The sequence below is a fragment of the Athalia rosae genome, chromosome 6 (genome assembly GCF_917208135.1).
Source record: "Athalia rosae chromosome 6, iyAthRosa1.1, whole genome shotgun sequence".
Taxonomy (NCBI): Eukaryota; Metazoa; Arthropoda; class Insecta; order Hymenoptera; family Athaliidae; genus Athalia; species Athalia rosae.
Genome location: NC_064031.1, coordinates 1,554,309 through 1,577,560, shown reverse-complemented (window position 1 = coordinate 1,577,560; position 23,252 = coordinate 1,554,309). Strand labels below are relative to the sequence as shown.

The window sequence follows — 23,252 nt, the reverse complement described above, 5'->3', positions numbered from 1 at the left end:
GTGGTCAATACTTTTCCATTTTTGCTCGAAGAAGGGTCAAAACTTTTGCCTTTCTTTTACCTCTCTTTCACGCATCACATTGCCTGAATCAAGGGGCAAGAAACTTTTTAGTTCACGAAAATTCCGCCACATGGCGCTAGCTGTATCGGCGAGTTGGGTCACGTGGTCTGTCACGTGACGTCATCGCGTCACGTGACCACGTGGCCAGCGGCGGAAATATTCAAACATATTCTGAAAAATCGGAGAAAAATCGGAAAAAATCGAAAAAAATTGCAAAAAATCAGGGAAAAATCAGGGATAACTCTGGAATAACCTACTCTCAATTTCTGATCATGGGGCGCCTTCAGGTGATCGGGAATATGCAGTAATTGCTGATACAATGTTAATTGGAATAGAAATACTGTCTCATCTATTTGTTATGTATAAGTCGTGATATACATATGAACATACTGTATATATTTAGATATTAAAAACTATCATATTGATGATATATTCGCTGAATGAGGTGGGAATATTGTACATACTCCTGTCCCAATATGTATTTTCGATGGTTGATTAATCAATAAAAATTACCTTCAACTAACACGCAATGATTGATTACCTCTATACCATAACTCCTCTATACTTTCCTCATCTAATCATCAGAACATCATATGTATGCATTCAATCATGTGTATTCAATCCTAGTATGATAGAGAAAGCAACTTATCCCTTGCAGGACTAACTGTATGCCTGCCTGTATATTCATTTATTCAATAATTCGCCAAGACAAAAAGAAGAGAATGATTTTGCGCTCTCGAAAAGCGGTCCTTAATTTAGAGTTTAGAATTTAGGCCAAAAAATTTTCTGGGTATCAGGAGAACAGAAAAACCGAGGAGGTATTCCAAGACGTGGTGCCTCATCATGTGCATGCCTTCAATCCTCTGTATTCAATCCTAGTATGATAGAGAGAGCAACTGATGCATTGCAGGACTGACTGCATGCATGCCTGTGCATGCAATCATTCAATCATGCTTTAAATCGTAAGCGATAATGCAGAGCTGTAGAATGCCGGTCCTGAAAATTGAAAGTTTGCCCAAAAGTGGAGATTTGTATCAGGAGAACAGGAAACCCGAGGAGGTGGTCCGAAACTTGGTGCCTCATCATGTGCATGCCTTCAATCCTTCATGATTATTTCTAGTCTGATGGAGAGAGCGACTTATTCTTTGCAGAACTAACTATATGCCTGCCCGAGTATTCATTTATTCAATAAATTGTAGATAAAAGAGAGAAAGAATAATTTCTAGCTTTAGAACAGCGTTTCCGGAATTTAGAATTTAGGCTAAAAAATTCTCTAGGTATCAGGAGAACAGAAAAACCGAGGAGGTATTTCGGAATTCGAAATTTAGGGTTTGGGCAAAAAAATTTTCTAGGTATCAGGAGAACAGAAAAACCGAGGAGGTATTTCGGAATTTAGAATTTGGGCCAAAAAATTTTCTGGGTATCAGGAGAACAGGAAAACCGAGGAGGTATTCCGAGACCTGGTGCCTCATCATGTGCATGCCTTCAATCCTCTGTATTCAATCCTAGTATGATAGAGAGAGCAACTGATGCATTGCATGACTGACTGCATGCATGCCTGTGCATGCAATCATTCAATCATGCTTTAAATCGTAAGCGATAATGCAGAGCTGTAGAATGCCGGTCCTGAAAATTGAAAGTTTGCCCAAAAGTGGAAATTTGTATCAGGAGAACAGGAAACCCGAGGAGGTGGTCCGAAACCTGGTGCCTCATCATGTGCATGCCTGCCTGCCTTATCATATACATGCGTAGCTATTGCTGATGTAGGATGTTGATGAGTTATAGATACAGGGGTGTAATCAATGTTAATCAGACAATTACTTTCGAGAGTAATTTTTTTTTAATAATTAATCAACATTATACAATCAATTGAAACAGATCATCACGTAGATGATAGATTCATTCACACAAAAAAATCTTCCTTACAAATAATATGTTTTACAATAAATTGACAGAATTTCTCAACTGATTTAACAATTTAAGTATTCCAGAAATGACACAGGTATATGACGAATGATGTATGTAATCTCATTCAATCAATGAATCTCATTAGCAATTTTGTAGATTCACCGACGAGTCCTATGTTCTGGTTGCAAGGTGGAGTTCCTTTGTAGGCTGGTAATTATCATCTTGGAATAGAAAAAAAAAAATTAGAATCACCATAGATATACTGACATGTGAAATCACGAATGAATTGACTGATGATTGATTATTGATTAATTATAAAATTTTGCGTATTAGATTCAACGTTTTTATGAATTTTTTTAAGAACTGAAGTTGTATCATAATGCTCACGATAGATTTAGAACATAACACTGTAGATTGTAAACAATAAATGAACGATCATCCGCAGACACAAAGCATTCAATGATATTTGGTTAATGAATTTACGGTAATTCATTAATAATTTTTTTGCCGAAAAATCTACGCACAAATTTCTTACTTTACGTGACACATGAACGCAACGAGAAATATAAAGATATGCCACTCATAAATGCTCTGCAATATATCTCTATTACTGCAAAAACGATGTCAGGCAGTTAATCGGAAAAAAATACTACTCCAAGTACCATGGAGCCACCAATAGCTCAAATGTGCAATTTTATCAACAATGAAAAATCTGGTATATACTACGAAATTTTGGGCTCTCGTCTTTCAGCCTTTCTGAATTATGGTATTTTATGTATCTTACAAACTTCAATAATAATTTCAAATCCCTAGAAACTCCAAATGAAAGAGAAAATCAATCGGTCGACACAGTAGAATCAAAAAATCGAATGGGCGGAGGAGCGGATAATAATGATACTGGAAGGACGTTCGCATCACCTCCTAAACGTGGTCCAGGGTTTGTAGACAAAGCCAACAGAAATGCTGGACATCCTGAACTCAAATCGAATTTTATGTCCATTCCATCGACAGTTTTGGAGACCGTCCACTGGAAAATGTACATCGAAGCGACAGTAGTTCGTTAGGTGGAACCGAATCCTCCAGGATTTCCCACGTAAAAGATGGGCCAATTTGCTTTTGTATTCCTCAGGCTGCGGGAACAACAGGGTAAATTGATAAAGTAGTTTATCTCGTTGAATGTCATATTAACTTACATTTAGGGAAAAGAAGACAGACGAGATGTTTGACTATGCGATCAAAAATTTAAACGAAGCTGAAAAGGCTTTGAAAAACTTGGGGGAAAATTTCGAGAACGATTTGAAGTTGATGTTCATGGACATTATGGCGAGAGTACAACACTGGGTGAGCATAGTCAACAACAGAATCTACGCTGCCAGAGCTGACTTAGAACCTCTGAGAAAAGAATCGATCGACCTCATCAAGGATCTGTCGGCAAAGGACTCGGAATTAGCCGAATTAAAAATCAGATTAGCCGAGACCGAAGAAAACCTGGCGAAGTATAATTCGCGGGAAAGACAGTCGTCAAAAGTCGTAGAGAATCCGGTAAGCTTAACGAGAGAAACCCACCCCTTTGCATTTGTATTATCCCTCGTTGATTTTCAATCGCAGCCAGAACAACGGGACGCGTCGACTTTGGCGCAAATTTGCACCGACATCGACGAAAGAATCGAAGAGGAGGATGAGCTTCGCGATCGAAGTCCCGTTATTTTGGTGAACGCCGGGTGTCAATCTGCAAGGAATCGGGAAAGAGGTGACAGAGAGACTGAGGTAAATTAGAAATGGATCTAAAGAGTCTGATTAGCTCACCGAACTGATAAAAATCGAATCTTCAAAAAGCTCGAGGCCGAGCTGGCCAAGCTGCACGAGGAGAATGATCGGATGATGAAAGAGCGAACGGAGTATGAAAATGCGGTTCAATGCGCGTTGCTGAAAGGAGTCTCTTCGCTGAATGTGGAAGCACTAAAGGTGTTGCGATGCCCACCAGCTCCTTGTTGTACACCTTGCGAATCTTGCTCTCCACGTTCTACCTCACCGTTAGTAAAAATTAGCGAAACGGACGTTAACGAGGTCCAGGTATCGGATGCCGAAGACTATTTCAACATTTTTCAGTGAGCCAATCGTTACGAATCGCCCGAAAAGAACCAGGTGCGATGGGACATCTTGGTCCATGCAGCGTCATGCGAATATCGAAGAAAATAAAGACCAAGATACTCTCAGGGGTGTAAGAACTGGCGAAACGAAAACGTGTTGCCAAATATTACCGGGTGATTTTCTCTTCTGTAAAAAAGGGAGGAAAAAATCTCCTGAAAACGTCGTCCTCCTCCTGCATGACGGCGATACACAAAGTCCATGTCGAATTTGTGCTCAGCCTCAATCTCGACGTAGTGGTACAAAGAAAGTCTCTGAAACATGGGATAGCTAATTACCATAAAATTTTTTCTACCATCGTGGAAAAAAAGTTTACCTTACTCTTTCTCTCTGCCTCAGGTAGCGGAACCAAAAGAGAAAGTGTTTGCGTTGGTGGCAAATGCGGGAAAACCGTTTCCACCGGTACCAAAGAGAAGATTCCAAACTCCGCTAAATCCACTGGATCTGGATCAAGGTCATACGATTCATACGTCAGACATAAAGATGGTAATCCGAAACTCATACGCTACGGAAAGAGTTCCATCGAAACGTGTTACGTTTTCTCATCTTTTTCTTTCTTCAGATACTAACGACAAATGTATTACGAAAAAAAATACCGTCACAACAAAGAGATGCAGCACTTGTAACAGGAATCGGATTCACAGAGAAGAACCGTAACTTATATTACGATCAAGTTTGGGTCATACCTGGTCGATGGAGATAGTTTTAGGCCTTGTCTATCTTTTTCTTTTTTTGTCTTCTTACCATTTTGTAATTAATCTTTTTTACGAGTTCTTAGAGCGAAGAATAAAGAATCATTGGTGATCCTTGATTGAATTTTGACTCCTCTTCTCCTCTACGAAATATTGGTTGAATCAATAAAATTAGACGTTTTCAAAATATAAATATAACTTTATATAATATATCATAAAATATCATAAATATCAAATGTTTTTTCTTTATAATTTTCATAAATAACTTTTAAAAACTATTATTCATTCATTGAAATGTGATTTTATAACAACAATATCGTCATAAAATTTTGTTAAACTTAACAACAAATTATGAATTTCTTTCCTTTTTTTTCTATCTGTTGAATTCACATCTTATCATTAATAACAGCTGTCCGCTTGCGATGTTATTCATTTTCAAATGATTCAAAGCATGAAACCTCGCAGTACATTAAGTACATGTTAGAAAAAAAAATTCATAGACACGTTATTGATAAAATTAATGCAGATCTGCAAGTTCTGCAAATGAAACTTATTTTCAAAAATTATCCTAAGAGAGAAAAAAAAAATTAATCGTATGTATATTATATTATTGTATCAGATAATACTACAGGTTCAATGTCATACTGGGTTTCATACTCTTTTCTCTTCTTTCTTTTTTCTTACGCAAAAATGCGTTCGAAATTATGAATTGATCCCAGGTTTGCCATTTGTCATGAAAAATATTTGAGCCCAAGGCATTCGACGTTGTCGAAGAGAAAAAAAAATCAAAAATATTCAATTACTTGCATTTTTCTCTTTTTTTTTCTTCTTTGATTTTGTATTTCTTTTTTTCTGTAACGACGAACCAAGTGTCGGATAATAAATAACAAAAAAATCATAGGCCTTCGACAGGACGAATCATTCGGTGCTTTTTTTCATGAGACACGTTCTCAAACACCAATGATTGTACACGTGAGATGTTAGTCGTGCAATTATTGCACAGAAAATATCGAATCGTCTAATAATTATAGTAAATTACAATTATTATACACCTAATAATTATAAGGCTGGAAGTCGCAAGATGCCTGGCTGTGACGTATTGCGAGAACCATACCGTGGATATCACCTTGTTAGCTTTATATATAACATACTATATATACCTTATAGATTACATATACATAGAATTTCTGGTATTCAAAATAAATTTTCAACGCAGCCAATACCTTTCTAATAATTATTTTCAAGTAAAAAAGAATACGCCGTTGCGTTGAAATAGTTATTTTTTTTTTTTTTCCTCCTCATGCACACTAGTTCTGATTGAAGAAGAAAAAGAAAAATTCCGAATCCAAAATAGCTTCAAGATACTCATTTTCAATTTAAATAAATCTCTGATGACCAACCATTTGAGATAGACGATCATTTCATCGATCGCTGAGATACATATATATACATTTACATACTCAACTTTAAATTACACAATTGAACTAAAACAAATCAGATGGAATACCATGATATTGTCTCATTGTCAAGTGATCAGCAGTTTTTCAGTACCAGATGCCCGTCAATAATGTATTGAAATTGATTTTTATATGTTTTTTTTCAAATTACTCATCGAAACGTAAATTTATTCGACGCTGCGAACTTGTTAGAGATAGTGAGATAGAGAGATATACTTTACCACTGCGAACTATACGGTACAAACCTTTTTTTTCTAGAGTGCAAGACGCAGTGGATCTTGGCCTAGGTTTTTGCGATGGCTGATCGGAAGGAGGCAGTCCGGCTGCCCCTATTTCGTGTGCACCAAATTGAGAAATTCCTCGCGTGTTTTTGGGTCGTCACGAAATACTCCTAGCATTGTAGAAGTAACAGTTTTACTGTTGATTTTTTGAACTCCTCTCATGACCATGCACATGTGTCTGAAATAATGAAGAAAAACAGAATGATAATGATTTTTGATGAAGAAAAACAGATACAAACAAAATAACGACGCGGTTCTGCTGTAAATAAGTTGTTAAAAGATTCCTCATTTTTAACAAGGTACACAGGCAGAGATTAGATCTTTTTTAACAATAAAATAGTACTTACACTCCTTCGACTACTACAGCTACACCGGCTGGTTGTACAGCCTTGGTAACTGCGATGGCAATTTGTTTGGTAAGACGTTCTTGCACTTGGAGTCGACGGCTGAATATCTCAACGATTCTGCAAATGAAATACAAGAACAAGGTCGGGTCCGGTTATTGTTTCTAGCGTTGAAATCGAGTTCATAATTGAGTCGGAGATCAAAGAGGAATAATAATCTCACAGAAAACACGTTAAAACGAATAAAACGGTAATGGGTCAAGTTTTAGAACAGTGGTCTGGAGCTGCAACTCTTTGCTCGAACAATTTACGTTCTTGACCCCGAAAAATCTGCCCTAGCTTTATGCCCTAGGACGTTCAGACCACCCCAAGGATTTTGAAAATAATCGAGTCTGATACGTTGAACGATGAGAAACCAGAGAACGAAGTCTTCAATTATGATTTCTAGATGAATGATAATGTGATATAACGTCACAGTCATTCTACATCTTGTTTTGTTTCTTTCGGTTTTACCATTCGAACTGAATGAATAATATGATTATATGAGAATTCCGCAATGGCGATGGTCATTAAATACGTAAAAGAGTCGAAGCGGTGGTTAAATTAACTCAAAGTTTGAATCATCGTGTCTTAATTATGCAGTCATCGATATCATTAATGTAATACAGTTAAAATGAAGTATAACTTCGATAAGTACCGTGACATAAATTTGTAACTTCATAGGATAGTATCGCTAATTACAAAAACATTACATTACAGCGCATGCAGGTAAACCAGACCTGGTACAAATCCATAAATAAGCGAAATAATCAGCGGGCATTGCGTGGCCTCGCTGATATTTCCACAATAGTAGCTCCGTTCTTTTTTCATTACATTTTTCTTTGTCTTCGTTGTTTGTTTCTCTTGTACTTTTTAGCGCGGTTGTATGTTTTCATCCGTATCATTCAAGGTAGAATTTTTATCGGGATTACAATAACCGGAGATATGATTCGATACATAAATTATGGAAGCTGACGGAGAGACAAAGAATTGTTACAAAGACCACAACGACGTGTGAAAGTCTCGAACAATTTCTGCTGGTAATTGGCTCCTTCGACATGTTTTACACTATAATGCAAAAATAACAGACATACAAGGTCATGTACCGGCTCTCGGATTCTACGTACCTTTACAAATATGTATATATGATGCATAACCCATATACCTATACATCTACATCTTCACGATCTATCCGGATAACACTCAACATCGCTGCACCACAATACCGTCCTATTACAAACGTTATGGAATCAAAAAATAATACCTTCATTTTTCATCATTCTTTCGAAATTGGGCTAATATAATATACGCATTATTTACCTATCGACCTTTACAGCAAATAGTATGGGAATTTTGAATTAAATATCATCGGATGAAATCTGTATAATACTAATAAATACAACCTAGACTCCGTTGCAGTGCAGAAATAAGTTTCGCTTGGTTGCGCAATTGTGATGTCTCTTTTTTATTCGTTTTATTTAATTTTTTTTTCTGTTTCTCTTCGAATTTGTTCATTCAATTTCCACTAAATACTTTGCTAATGTGAAGAAAGAAAGCGGAGAAGTTGAAAAAAGGATCTCCGAATATTTTTCTGTAACAAATTCAAGATTTGAATCCGATTCTTACCTAGCTAATTTGCTGAGTCCAAGAATCTTCTTGCAGGGTAGATAGCCGATCGATACTTTGCCGTAGAAAGGAACGAGGTGGTGTTCGCACATTGAAAACATCTCGATGTCCTTCACGACAACCATCTCGTCATGATCCTCGTCGAACACGGCGTCGTTGATAACTTCTGAATACAGAAAATGACAAAAATTAAATAAATTAATGAACGAGAAAAAAGCGACTAAAAGATTAGATGTAATTTAAATATTTCACTGATACATATTACACGACGTATAGAATGATAAAACGGCACTGCACTCACGTTGTTATAACATGCAAATCATATTCATCGTCACATACGGAATAATATTATTTTACTTGTATAATAATTTCATAAGCATATATTTTATCGCATATATTATAAATATATTACGTGCAAATAAATTCAAAGCGTTGACACGTTTATTATAATCGTGTATATATCGTATGTTAATATATATGTATAAGTATGATAACCGGTAAATATTTTAATTTATTAACCACCATTATAAGTATAGGTGTGATATTTTTATTTCTTTTTCACGCAATTAAATGTGTTTCGATTTCGATCTTATACTTTTGCTTCATTTTTTTAACTTTTTTCTCTCGCATACTCCGGTTTTCTACACGTTTTTTGAATTCGGTTTTGTAATAGCTATAACGGAGGAAGGGATGAAAAAAATTTTTAAAAACCAGAAGAATAATACAAGGAAAAAAGTTACGTCTACCGGTCCATCTCGTTCCAAAAACGTGAGGCTGTTTTAAAACTTAACGACTTTCACTTAAATTCGCACGTTAAATAAATCATACGTGATATACGCAAGGATATGAACGGCGCAGATTAAGATTAGGATGAATGAAAAATTTGTAAAACAATCAAATTCAACAATAAAGGATCAAATTCGTTCCATATTCGTTGATTTTATTTATTCATTGATTCATTTTATTTCGTGTAGAAGCTAAGAGAAAGAATAAAAACGTGATGTGAAAAAGGACTTAATAAAATCGAAATCCTTTTACGGCGTGAGTTACGGTGTACCTAACGTGTGATTTTTATCCAACATTGACCTACTTACTAAAGAAAAATTTGAGACCGAAGAAGATAACGTGAATTGAGCGATCAAGGGTGGAAAAGGGTGGGTTGAGATAGAGGAAAAGCTCCGGCCACCACGACTACTTCGACCCAGGGTATAGGAATATGCCGATACGGACGGGTGCATAACGCCCTTTATAATGTACTTTTGTGTATGTCCGTGTGTGTAGATACATGATGTATTCGTATGATGCGGGTGGGCGTAGGAACGGGGTTGATTTCAGCTGCCGTTGCCAGGGCAACCCTTTAACTGGAAACACCTTTACAGATGTGTCAGCGTAACGGAGAGCGAAATATTTACACGTGCATGCATAAATACGAATGCATAACGATTCTATATGGATTCCCGTTGATTCGGCAAAGTGAAATTTTTTACCAAGCAGTCATATTCAAGTTTACGATTGTGTAATCGATTTTTTACTGCACTGAAACGCCGAAGATCTCCTTTGATTCTGACCGCGAAGATGAATCAATTTCACCGAAATCTGGCTGAGGGGAAGAAAAAGATAAACCGATGCTCGAGCGAATGATGGAAATAAAAAGAATCGTTCCAGAAGGGGAGAAAAACGAGGACGGTATGAAGTTTAACGCGGTATAATAAAGGTATAATAAAGAGAAAGAAAGTGGGAGGGTAAAAGTTGGAGAAGTTAAGGGGGCAGAATAAATGGAGTAAGGGTCGAAAATGGCGTGGGAGGAGCAGAGCTTTCACAGCGAAGTGCTCGTGACAGGATTCCGTGCGCCCGGATTTTATCCAATGGCGTAAAACCGTCCGGGGAATAACCGAAAGCTTGAATCGGAGCTTTTCCTCTTTTTCTCGTCCATTTTATTATTTCAACGGGCGCATTAAATCGAGCAACGGGAGATGGCAGAGTAAAAAGCGATGAAATTTCATCCGACTCAAAGTGAGTCAATTTTTTAGCACGCCGATTGTAACTTTTTCAGAAAAAAAATTTAAGGAAACTTCTGAGTCGACTACGCCATCGCTTCGGAAGGACATAGCCAAAGCTACTCGGTAAATGGAAGAGACTCCTTCTATCTTTTATTTATTTTCTTTTCCCTTTTCCTCTCGATTTTATTTATTTATTTTTCCATTTCTCTTCTCCCTCGCAGAATTTATTCCGGACGAATAAAAGTTCAGGGTGTGTTGGACATAAACTCTTCACGTATCTCGAGTGTCTTATATTCTACCACCTGTGGATACAATAGAAAACGAAAATTTCTTTTTCTATTATTTTCTTTTCCCCCTCAACGTCTATCGGTGAAAAATAGATAAATGGATCAACAAACGATAAAAAAAAAACAATGATCAATAATTTGAAGAGTTGCGTAGCAATCGAAGGAATCTCAAAAGTCAAAGGACAGGTATTTCAAAAAAGAAAGAAAATGGAAGCTTTGGCTGAAGAAAGTTAACGAGTACAAAACTGCGAAGTCTTCGGATAATTACCTGCGTCTATTAAACGTGAAGAGAGAGAAAAAAAAATGAATAAAAGAAAATGAAAGAAAGAAAGGGACTGGCTTTAAAGAATTATTCAAATTATACACCTGCGGAAAACGTGTTTAAAAATCCCGATAATAATAATATAGTTCCTACGGAGGTGAATAATATCCTGCAACGGTATCAAAAACCTCCGACTAAAAAAGAACGAAGGAAAATAATGAAACGATGTTAAAAAATCGTGGGATTTTTGAAAAACCGAAGAAACTATAATTCGAAAATCAATTTTTCCAGCAAAGCCTCCTCGTTCCTAACGAACGACTGCGAGATTTTATAATTTATTCATGACTGTAGAACAGAAAAATATATATATTGTATATTAATCCAAAGAAAGTCATTCATGGATCGCTGATTTGTGTACTCTAGACACAAACTGCAGCCTAGATTTTACGTGCAAAACTATATCGGCGTGACCGACAGCTGTTCGCTCTTAGGATTCCGTCCTTGGCTCGTGAGAGTGTGTCATTTATTTATTTATTAACATTTTATTCATTTATTCTTTTCCCTTTTCTTTCATATCTCCTATTCCACCGATCGTTATCCCGCGAACAATATCAATCCGCGCCTCGTACTTAAGTTCACGATAAAACAGAATAGAAGAAAAGAAAAGAAGCGATGTGATTACTTCCAATTGAATCAATCATCGTAAAAATCAGCCCTATTTCCAAGGACTTGAAACTCACCCTCGAGGCTCTGGTCGTATCCTTTTGTAAAGAAAAGCATCGCTTTTGCCGCCCTTTCCGGGGTCTTCAGCAGTCCCTGACGGTCCGGATCTTCGCCAAGGGAACTGAGCAGCAGTCTGTAGCTCCTGGACATTTCTGGTAAAAGGGCTTCTCTGGTCGGTGGACGATGATCGAGTTCCAAATCGTGATGAAAAGTACACTTTTCATGCCCTGAAACGAAATAAAACAAAATATAAATAACATGCCATTCAAAATAACGAAAAACAGAATATAATTATATTTTTTTTCTTTTCATTTTTAACGCACGACGTCTGACGTGTACGAAAATTATTTTGTATCACGATATCGCAATAGTAAAATAATATAAATCACTAAAATTTCTTATCACTAGTGTCGGGACGGTCATGACCCCGCTGAGGGGGGGAGCTCCAATCATTCAATCATTATTTCGAACCGAATACAGCTTCGGTTGATAAAATTGATGATCATAATAACATTGACTAAATACCAATTAATTATTACTATTATTCGCCTACTTCGCAATTGCAAAACTAAAAAATCGTTCGGCACGAATTCGTTTTCTATATCATTTGGTTCCATCGAATGAGATGATAAATAATCAGATGATGAAATTAATGACGACTTTTGATTACGTTCACTTCACTGTTTTATAGTGAAGAAGATAAAAGAAAAATTGTGAGCTCATATTTAATTTATCTTTCCGAAATTATTCTCAGCTTTTCTTTCGGCTTTAACATCGATATACCTGGAGTGGTAGAGGTCCTGGGGGTTCTGGGTGTTCCTGGTATATCAAGTTCCGAATCTTCGACATTCTCATTCCATGAAATGGTTCTAAGTGGTCCTGGTTTTTTAACAATGTTATTCGTTTTTACATTCTCATCTTTTTCATAGTGGGCATCAATCCCTGCCCCGTTCTCCGTACATTGATTATTAATCCCATTCATTTTTATACGAACGCAGTTATTTAAAAAAAATTGTAACAAAAAAAAAAATTAAACAGTTTAAAATCCAGAAAAAAAGCTCGTCACTTTTCTTTTTATTTAATTATTTGTTTACTGTTTCTTTGATTTTGTTTATTCTATTTTTCCTCACGTTTCTCAACGAATGAAAAAATACAAACAAATCTGGTTCGTCGATATCGTAGTGATTTTATTTTTTGGTCAATTTCTTTTTCTAAATTTGTATGTTATTCACAAAAACTTTTTTCAAACGATGATAATAAAATAGCGACAATAATTGTCCGTGTATATGACGTACGGCGATGATTATAGAAGAATGGAATGTACCTATGATAGAAACACAAAACTAGTTGTGACCAAGAGAGAAATAAAATAAAATAATAAATTATAATAATGTTTATAAGCGAATAATATGTATATTAGAAAACCGGGACGCGATGTCGCTCGTTTGACTGCCGCGTTGCGACTGTCCCCCAGCTTCAAACTACCTCTATCTACTTCACTTTGCTCTCCACCGTCTGATGCTGACCGACACCGCATCTGATTTTTTACGTTACGAACGACCAACCAATAAGCGAATCAAATATAATTATTCTGCGTAAAGTACGTTCGCCAATTACTGTGACGTGTAGGAATCGGTATAGGTATCATACGGCCCCTCCCCCCCCCCCCCCCCGCGACAATTCACACATTTTCACGTTTTAATTAGGCATTGTAATTAATCGTAACGAAACAAATCGATATCAAAAATGAAAAGATAGATAGCAAAGAGACTAGCAATTTTTTCCTCATCTATAGCTAGATCTTGGAATCACTACGTAATGAAATAAAATTGGGGGGAATATAGTAATCAAAATTTGACGATGATCAAAAGTAGAAGAAAAAAAATCACGTTATAACTTATATATAGTTTCCTTACTTCTGTTTCTAATTTATTTTTCTCATGCGTTTTGAGGATTATAGTTAGATCAGCACACATGAGGATTTTCTGACCGCGTCTCATAATTGCGGAGAATTTTTCCCAAGGTTTGTTGTAATTTATGAAAAAATATGATTCCCCGATCTTCGTTTCACAGAGAATTCTCTGTAGTCTCTTCAAAACTATTTCCCTCACGACAAAAATGGTTCAGTGAAATGACGAAGCGAATAAGAATAAAAAGAAAAAAAAAAAACTTACTTATTTCATACGACATTGCAACATATTTGAAACGATCGATTACGTGGAACAGATGTAAGTTATTATTTTTTATTCTTCAAATTTTTCAAATTTTTCCCTCACACGGTGCATCCCATCGGAAAACCGTGACGTCGGTAAATTATTTGTCACGCACAACGGATACCGAGAAATACCATAATTCTGCAGTAAGAATGATTTACACGTACCTACTCGTATGTTATTGCAATTTAATCGAAAGAATCCCCTCGTTATTTCGAGGCAATAAATTCGAGGAAACGAAAAGGACCCTTTCAGACAATTAAAGAAAATTAATCGATTATACATTCAATAGTCGTTAAAGTAGGAAGTCATTAATTGAAAAGAAATATCATCGAAAACCGATATGTTATCTACGTATAATTTTCCAGTCTGCAGTTTCCTTCCTTTTCGATTTTTCAACGCGGCATATAAGCGTCGTGTTAATGAAAATGATCATTGATGAAATATCCTCACCTAAAACAGCGTTGTTCAAAACAACAATAACAATGATGATGATGATAATAAAATAATAATAATTGATGTGTAATTAGCAGCGAAAAGCAGCTCGTCAATTAGCTCAAAAGCAGTATCGCCAGTACAACTATAGGCTAAACAATCAAGAGGTAATTAAAACTCGTAACAGTGTTACGGTGTGTATAAGGTATAAAAATCTATGTACAGGTATACCTTGTAGTACACAAGTTTTAAATTATATAGGATATATCCCATTCCTGTGTAGTTGATCGACATCGATCGCTGTTACAAATTGATGTCGACAGCTTCATCGAGCGTTATAGTCGTTACACTATACCCAGAGCTACAGGTATGAAAAAAAACCTTGAATTCGATTCAAGGCCCCCAGGAAAAGATCACATTCATTGTTGCCGATAGATATAAATATACAATAGTCTAATGTTCAACCAGAGCCAATTATTATCCCTACATTGTTAAAGAGATATAAAAAAAGACTCCGTTGATCGATCAAGGATCATTGAAATTCACATTAATTGTTTCAATAGATTTCTCATAAACGTGATATATTGTAACGCAAATCGATCGCGACGCGCTTCCCTGTTCATCGATTCCTTAAATTAGATTACCAGTTAGTCTCCTCTGTGCCCAGAAATATTCTCTACTCTTTTTACGTCCACTTTTTTATCTTCTTGACGAAAAAAAATTTACGTTCAAAAGTATGATGAAATCATTTCATCTATTGCGACCTGTTTCGCCACGGATATAAGTATATTATTACAGGTGTATCGGACATTGTTAGATATAAAAAAAAATTTTTTAAAATAGGCAATCAACCTTGTCGAAAGATCAATTGCGCGGCGGTTTCATAGATTATTTCTATCGATGGCCTGTGACCACATCCTGAATTTTCTACTCGCGTATATTTGGATGAATTCGTTATAATATGCGAGAAAAGGAGACGTTGTTTGACTCGATTTACATTATGATCCGTCGTAGTCCGATGAGTCGGAAACTTGTGAATTTAAATACGCTAATTAGGAACAACCGCGAAGACCCTGCTCTTTATAATATGCAAATGTTGGGATTCCGTTGAAACGTCGGCGACGTTTTCATTCTCGTTCGTTTCCTTTCGCATCTTTCTTTGCCGTATTTTTTGCCTGTCTCAATTATCTCACGTTCGTTAATGGAACGCCGTTCCCGTTTTGAGTCAATGAAAAGAGTGAGATAAATAAATAGAATAAAATAGAGGCTTGAAAGTTCTTAAAACCAGTCCCATAAAAATAATCACGATGCACAAATCCTTCCACATTTTTAAATTTATTCTAATCGTGCGGGCCGTTGAAATGGGCAAAAAAAATGTTCTTTTTTACTCATTTCTTAAGTATACGCTGCTTATGTGATTTTCGTATGCAAAACTTGTAGTTGTATTGATTTCAACGCTTTCTTTCATTTATTTTGTCATCCAAGGGACAACGGAACGTGATTAACGACCCAGCAGGATAACTTAATTGATTGGAGGGTAGCGAGGAAAATTTTCGCAATACAGTGAAGTATGACAATGAGATTGCGAAATTCGTGGTTAATTAGCCGAAACTCTTATACAAGGTTTCCTCGCTACATTAAAGCAGTAGCGATAACGATCGATGAAGTACATGTGAAGAACTTTCAAATCTCCTAGGCGAAAAATAAGAAGAAAAAAAAAGCTAATTTAAGAATAAAGAATAGGGGAATCGAATTATTTTGTCACAACATAGCGTTGTCGGGGACCGGAGTTTCACAAAAAACGCAATTCGATTTCTCGAAAATTTCCAATTCCTTATATTGCAGTCGAATTACTACTTGTTAATTATTCAACCTCGTCAGAGAAAGATCGATTTAACGTACGTATATAGATTTATTTTTCGTTCTTCCGTTACTCGCTACATTCTACATCGACAGCTTATGAAGAAAACTAAAATTAAAAGAAGGGAAAAGAAAAATTCAACACATACCCTTTCCGTTGGTTAAAACGCACAGGGTTTTTCCATTCTCGGTTCCGTTCTCTCGATTCTTCAGTTCTTTTTGGTCCTTCATGATATTCGATGCAACACGTTCGTCACGCACAAACCTGTGGATTTTATACTTATGTACACGTGTATATTTGTGTGTTAAAAAAAAAAAAAAAAAAAAAATCAGGACGATTCGAAATCGAATTTATAGCGATGGACGAACGCGGATTAACATCGAACCGACAAAATGCATGGAGTTACTACCTTGTAAAAGTAAAATTAATTTCGGAACGGCGAAACTCTGCTTATCGTGAAATTGTTCGGATATTTATCGGGGTTGTCTTCACCTGGTGAAATAAAAATGAGAAGTAAGCTTGGATCGTGGAACTCGCAGGGTTTATATATCAGAGGCCATGTAGTTGACTTATTAGAATAAATAAATAAATACACATATATATATACATATATATATCTATACTTATTTATTTATACATATATACATGCGCTGCAGCGATCCCGAGACCTAGAGTCTGCGCTCAACCCCCACCATCCCTGATCCAACATCGCGTCCCCCACTATAAAGAACTATAACTATTATGATGAATTTATCAGGGTCGATTTGACAAACCGATATTGGAATAAATAATTAAACATTTATCTAACGCAGTCGATTCGGATGTCTGATAAAATAGAAACCTAGTTGAAAAGACGATCGGGTTGAACGAGTAGTTTAAGGAAAGAAATCCCAACGGCGGCTGATTTGATACATATCGCACCCGATGATAAAAAAAAAATCTTACCTAATTAGTTTTGAGAACTTGAACTGCTCGGTTTAATTGTTTTCTCTATCGCGCGCGTGCGAGGTTTTTCTGCATGATTCACCCGTGGAATATAGCAAGTGACCGTAATCCCCCTGTGGTTAATAACAAAATGGGTATAAGGATAAAATACGAAGCTATCAGGTTCGAAATCCAAAGCATGGAGGCGCGTAGAATTGTAAAAAAAGATTACCCGTATTTTCCTCATGCGCATGGTGTTAACGGTGGTCTTCAATAAATTTCATCGTATTCCGCGGGCCCTTCGAGAAAAAAAACTAATTTTTCCTGTATGAAAGATCGTACGTTGCCCCCTTCGGACTTCCCCGAAGAAAGGTGAGACGTTGACGTCATTCCTGCCGACACTTTCCACGCGGATAAATTCCACCTGATTCGCATCTGAGAGTGATTAAAAGAAAGAAAAAAGTTAATACAAATTATGTAAATTCAAATTTTGAAAATAGACTACGTAATTTTACGTTCGCTTCGGTTGAGACTATTTCCAAAAATTTTCCAAAGCAGTAGACGTAAGAATTATGATTCGTTGTAACTTGAATTTTCTTATAAGCAGATATTAATTGTTAAATTTTTAATAATGACAATGAACTTTTCAACGGTTAACTAGACATCCGAAGTACAACCAGTATTTACGTACCAAATAATATCCCAGTCGTGCCCCAGGGTAAAATCTTATCGGTATTTAGTTCCTTGTTTGCAGCAGACTCAGCTGTACTACCGCAACGTACAGATTAAACTACACAAAAAGTCGTATGAGCGATTCTGCACAAAAAAATAAACAAGAACAAAGAAAAGAAAACACTAAAGGATCTGATAAGTAGGTCATTCATTAGTTGAAGTCCAATGACCTTCACAATAAACTCGTCAGCTGCCGTGTCTGTGGAAAAAAAGAGATAATGATCTGAGGAAGATAACTTGGAGTAAATGATAAGGTATGAAAAGTGAGAATTACCTCGAAACACTTAAGTTTTCTTTGGTAATCCGTGGGGATTGTTGCGTCACATTAGAATTCTTCCTTGGTTTTTTGTTTTTAATTGTTTTTACAGAAAGGATCGTATCTGACTGTACAGAAAAAATACGATTATAATCCGCATTACGCAATCCATTTAACAGAACGTAGGACAGTAACCTTTCCTCCAGGGCCTTGAAGTCGATTCATAACTTTAATAATGTACACTTAATTGCATACGGGTGTCGAACAAATTGATATACATATTATTATTTATTTATCTTTTTTTCGCGAATATATCACGACGATATAAGATAATCAATGTCATAGCTAATAGAAACATTGAGCAAGGTCACGGATATGGTGGTGTATCAAATGACTTCATTATTTGCAATATCAAAATTTAATCTTGACCCACTTTCTTTAAAAAAATTCGCAACCAACTGATTATTATCTGCCATTTCTACTTCCTTCATTATCATTTTTTTCATTTAATCTCATGAATTAATATCCGCAATTCAGTTGTATCATTATACAGAAAGAATAATCGAAGCTGCAAATTTATGCCGGACTAGTAATATATCAAATAATACTTTTACAAAAAAATGTTCAAAAAGGACTTGCTAAAACACTGAATAATCAAAGCAGAACTCGAACGCACGTGTGCATAATATTGGATTTCTATTCAGATTTAGGTTTTTTTTTTGTTTTTTTTTTCAGTTAATAATCATTAAACCCATTTATTGATACAACATTGTACAAAATAACGTAGCGGCTTTTTTTTTATTCTTCTTTTTTTGAAATTTATATTTAGCAAAATTGATCACTAAAAAATTATTAGTTCAATCAATCAAATATTATATTATATATTATATAAAATACACGGATATAATAATCATAGTGTATGTATATATTAATATCTTTAATAAATATATATATATTAGGTATCAGCCGTATAAAGCTACACACTACAAAATATTTGCGTACAATTTAAATGATGACGCAAGTTTATGTTTTTATGTATAAATATTCATATGAATCTGGATAATTTTAAACTCAATAAGTGATCGAATGAAAAAAGTGTTTTTATAGACTTTTAGTGATAGCAACGTTTAGGTTCGACTGAAACAAAGTTTTGAATATTAGTTAGTATCCCACGTTTTTTTAGATTATTAATTATATTATTCGCAAGCGAAACACAAATACGAGATTATGCATAGGTATTTTTTATTCATATTTGTACGAAAATTTACGCGATACTATTCGAATAGGATTTCCTGTCCCGATATCAATTCAGTCAGATCTAACATAAATTCGAAACTATAATTAGATTACAATTGACGGACTAGGTAAATGAAGGATGAAGATAGACTCTGGTAAGAAAAGAAACTTCGTAATTGTATAGACAAAAACCAAAGATAATAAAATTACTCAACTCCCCGAAAATGATGTACCGATTTTCTAGTGAACTTAAACAATAAGATAAATGCAACGAGTCAAATGTTGAAATCTCAAATCTTGAAAGTCAAGAAATTTTTTGCGAATACAAGGAACTATTACAGCTGCTTGGCCCCGTATAAATACTTAGCTCGATATTAGACGTGCCCCGAATTCCCAAATCAATAATTTTATATTCTACGTAAGTCGCTTAGCGGCAGCGTAATAATCTTTTAGTAGGAAAAACGCTGATAAATCTGCTCAGAAAAATGATATTTGCGCCGATATTTAGTTAGAAATACGTTCTGCTGGATTACCTCTATTTTTCAATCGATGAAATCACCTCGAATTTTAAGCCATGTTTATTCAATTCTTCTATTATCGAAGTCTTGCCAAAAGCTGCGCCTGGAGGAAGAACGCCGCCACTAAAATAGAACGAGATATAAATTCACGAACATCGGTGCACGGTCAACATTTACACAAATAGACCGACCCTTGAAACAAACTACAGTTCACTCGGATCGTATGCAGAATATATGCTCTGAATATATCAAACGCAAATGTGCCGAGAGCGAAAAGAAAAATAAACTGGTGAGCAACAATTATATCCTTAGAAAGCACATCGGATGATACTCACTTATCGGGCATCTTGTCAGCCTCCTTCAAAATCGTGAGAGCGGCAGTCATTACGGCAGTACATGTTGCACCGTAACCAGGATTAACACCCGTCACTTTGGTGATCATCTCTTTGTTTGGAGGACCTGTATGTGCATCGGTTGGTTCAGCTAATGCTTCTGTCCATCCGGTCGCCTTGAAGGTTATTGCAAAATGGGTGTTATTCATCGCTTCGGGCTTGGGTCCCTCATGGCTCACGAAACCAGCAGTAAAGAATTTCGGGTGCTAAAAGAAAATAAGTTTGGAATGTCATTCATGTTTTCTAGCAATCCTCCCGTGAAGTTTAATCTGGGATTGATTCAAGACGACTGATAAACAGCAGTAAAAAGTTCAACAATCATCCGACTGCTGTAGATCATTTAATTTGAGGGTAGAAAATTTAGGATTCTTTTGGCTAATAGTACCTTCAAAAGAAGCTGTTTTCCGCACTCAAACTTGGTCATGAGGGTCACCATGACACCGACAATCGCTGTTGCGAATAGAGCAAAAATGGATCTAGAAAAAATGGAGAGCATGAAAGAGAAGATTGAGAAGAAAGAACGTAAAAGATGTTTAGATTTCATAATCACATAATCTAAGTACGTACTTGAAAGTTATATAAGTTTGAACTTGGGCCGGTCGTTGCTTATAGTTCTGGAAAAGGAAGTATTGGGTGCGCAGCGCTGTTGACTTATCTGCTCCTGGAAATTTGGTGGACCACCCTTCGGAAATAGAGCTTTTGTGGGCGAGTCCTCTGCAAAAACAATGAGTCAGTTCAAAGTGCATATAAAACCAATATCGTCCATTGGAATCTGTTACTATAATGATTTTCTTCAAAGTACCTGGGTACGAGTTTCGGAGTCAGGTTTGGTAATTTTTCCGGAAAAAGTTTGGATCGCAGACCACGCAATTCGTTTCTATGACTTATTTCATGAATGACGGTTTCCCAGGTTCCATAATGCATTCCAGCACCTCCAACGTTTGAGGTCTTCCAAGAGCTTAAGTATGTTTCAACGCTGTTTACCTCTCCATTGAATTTATTTTGCAAGAATATGATTCCCAAATCGCAAGGGATGCTGTCAAAACCACAGGCGCTCACTATGTAAACCCCTGCATCTTTAGCTTTCTGTCCATACTCCACTTGCATGCGTTCCATGAACTGAAAATGGAACTCACCCTCACATATTTGCAGTGGAAATTTAACAATAATCAGAAATTATATCTCAGATTATTACCTGTGGTTCACCACTAACATCGACATGATGGGTTCTAGTATCAATGCAGGCTTGGATGACCGGTTCCCCATAAAATCTGTAGGGTCCACAGCAATTGACTACAACCTTGGCCCGTTCAGTCATTTTCTTCAGAGACTCTAGATCACTGGCATCAGCAATTAATATCGGGATATCATCTGTGGGAATTTTGAAATTATTGCACAGCCATGAACTATGCATGGATACATTTTATCCACACATTGCCAATGCAGTGATTGCAGAATGGCATCTGCCGTGTTCATATATTTTTTTGTGACAACGGATCGATGTAATGATAGCAAATTACTGAGCCGCAAGTGATTCTTCTCTTTGACTTCAGTTTTTACATTACTTATGAGAAAAACTTTGCCTTGAAACTCCCAGCTGGTGTAATCATCAGTTTTTTGCTCACCTCTGTTAGGCGCATGTTCCTTTAAGACAGCCTCGAGAGCCTCCTTACGTCTACCAGCAATGCCCCATGTGAATTGCTTTTCTTGAGACAACTTCACAGCTTCTTCAATCGTGTATTTACCAGTAAAACCAGTAGCTCCAAATATAATCACGTCCAAACGTTCCGCTGCCATTCTTTAATTGGAAATGAGAATGATTAAATTTAGAAGTTTCATCGGTAGGATTTGAAAAGACGTTTGCATATGATTCAAAAATCGGAATAGAAAATCAGTTTTTTTGAGAATACTTTGAATTATTTCCAGAATTAAAAAAATTTTCGGTACCTAAACTATTCCGATTACAGGTATGGAAGACACTAAACGATTATTATATCAGTTACGCCACGCCCCGAAAATAGGAAAATAGTAGTACCCACAGTAAACCAAGTACGCTAAATAATTATTAAACATAGAAAATACTGCGCGCCATCATTAGCCGGTGTCCGCAGCTGATTATCACAATCCACGCCACCTGAATATTAATTGATCTCGAGATACGATGAAAAACACTTTATCAGCCAGCAGAATAAACTCACATTATATTTCGGCACGATTATCTACCGATCAAATGAACTGACATGAAAAATATTGTCGATGAAAGTTCGTTTTTTCAAAGCTATAGAACGTTAACGTATTTAGCGTCAAGCAGGGCAACCAAGGGCAAAATGTCCCGTGGTAACAAGTATCGGACATTCGATAGATACGCATAGATATCAAATAATTATTGCACTTACTTTATCGCTGCTCTTTACTAGTACCCTGTAATAAGTTTATCCAACAGACAGCTGATAATTTATTGAGACAATCAATAGAACTCGTCCGTCTCTTCCTACGACGTTCCGATGTGGTGCGTGCTATTCAAACTCCGCTGTTCGTTTGTCATTCGGTTTTGCACTCCGAGTTCAAACTGCGCAGCGCCGGTGCCGCCACACACGTTTATAAAAGAACAAAACATACGTAGGCGGGTGCATTTGATCTGCGTATCTTCCAGTATACATACATATGTTATATTCTATTTTTATATCAAGAAATAAAAACGACTGGAATTTAAAACGATGAAGTTGCAAAGAAATAAAAAAGAAAAATCTGTTTCAGATGTTTCATTCCTCTTTAGAATACTGTCAGATACTATTTTCAATTTCAATGAAACCTCTACGCTGTTATTATTTTTGTTGTAATTATCATTTACAACATCT

At 36.2% G+C, this 23,252-nt stretch overlaps 2 protein-coding genes and 1 long non-coding RNA gene across 9 annotated transcripts; all 3 read right to left on the bottom strand.

Annotated features, from left to right (window-relative positions):
• Window positions 1-1,877: 1,877 nt before the first annotated feature.
• On the bottom strand, window positions 1,878-3,528 carry LOC125501369. The gene is made up of 3 exons (XR_007278918.1): window positions 3,162-3,528; window positions 2,887-3,098; window positions 1,878-2,189 (listed from the first exon to the last, which is right to left on the bottom strand). It is a non-coding gene; the product is annotated as an uncharacterized LOC125501369 (long non-coding RNA).
• Window positions 3,529-4,986: 1,458 nt separating this feature from the next.
• LOC105690739 (GTP cyclohydrolase 1) lies at window positions 4,987-18,376 on the bottom strand. Of its 5 annotated transcripts, XM_012408808.2 has the most exons (10): window positions 18,267-18,376; window positions 17,952-18,191; window positions 17,493-17,695; window positions 17,282-17,394; window positions 16,746-16,828; window positions 16,485-16,600; window positions 11,845-12,054; window positions 8,556-8,721; window positions 6,894-7,010; window positions 4,987-6,724 (listed from the first exon to the last, which is right to left on the bottom strand). In XM_012408808.2, the coding sequence occupies exons 6-10, from the start codon at window positions 16,564-16,566 to the stop codon at window positions 6,595-6,597; spliced, it is 705 nt and encodes a 234-aa protein (XP_012264231.1). In that variant the 5' UTR covers window positions 16,567-16,600; window positions 16,746-16,828; window positions 17,282-17,394; window positions 17,493-17,695; window positions 17,952-18,191; window positions 18,267-18,376; the 3' UTR covers window positions 4,987-6,594. The 5 variants fall into 5 exon arrangements, with proteins under 5 accessions (XP_012264231.1, XP_048512835.1, XP_048512837.1 ...); XM_048656878.1 differs by lacking the exon at window positions 16,746-16,828; XM_048656880.1 differs by lacking the exon at window positions 17,282-17,394.
• LOC105690738 (saccharopine dehydrogenase-like oxidoreductase) lies at window positions 18,342-22,974 on the bottom strand. 3 transcript variants are annotated; one of them, XM_048656875.1, is made up of 9 exons: window positions 22,791-22,974; window positions 22,020-22,192; window positions 21,590-21,765; window positions 21,197-21,513; window positions 20,962-21,108; window positions 20,780-20,870; window positions 20,338-20,600; window positions 20,018-20,125; window positions 18,342-18,376 (listed from the first exon to the last, which is right to left on the bottom strand). In XM_048656875.1, exons 2-8 carry the CDS (start codon window positions 22,189-22,191, stop codon window positions 20,020-20,022), a joined length of 1,272 nt encoding a protein of 423 aa, XP_048512832.1. In that variant the 5' UTR covers window position 22,192; window positions 22,791-22,974; the 3' UTR covers window positions 18,342-18,376; window positions 20,018-20,019. The 3 variants fall into 3 exon arrangements, with proteins under 3 accessions (XP_048512832.1, XP_048512833.1, XP_048512831.1); XM_048656876.1 differs by having other exon boundaries at window positions 18,359-19,385; XM_048656874.1 differs by lacking the exon at window positions 22,791-22,974 and adding an exon at window positions 22,342-22,497 and having other exon boundaries at window positions 18,359-20,125.
• Window positions 22,975-23,252: the final 278 nt, after the last annotated feature.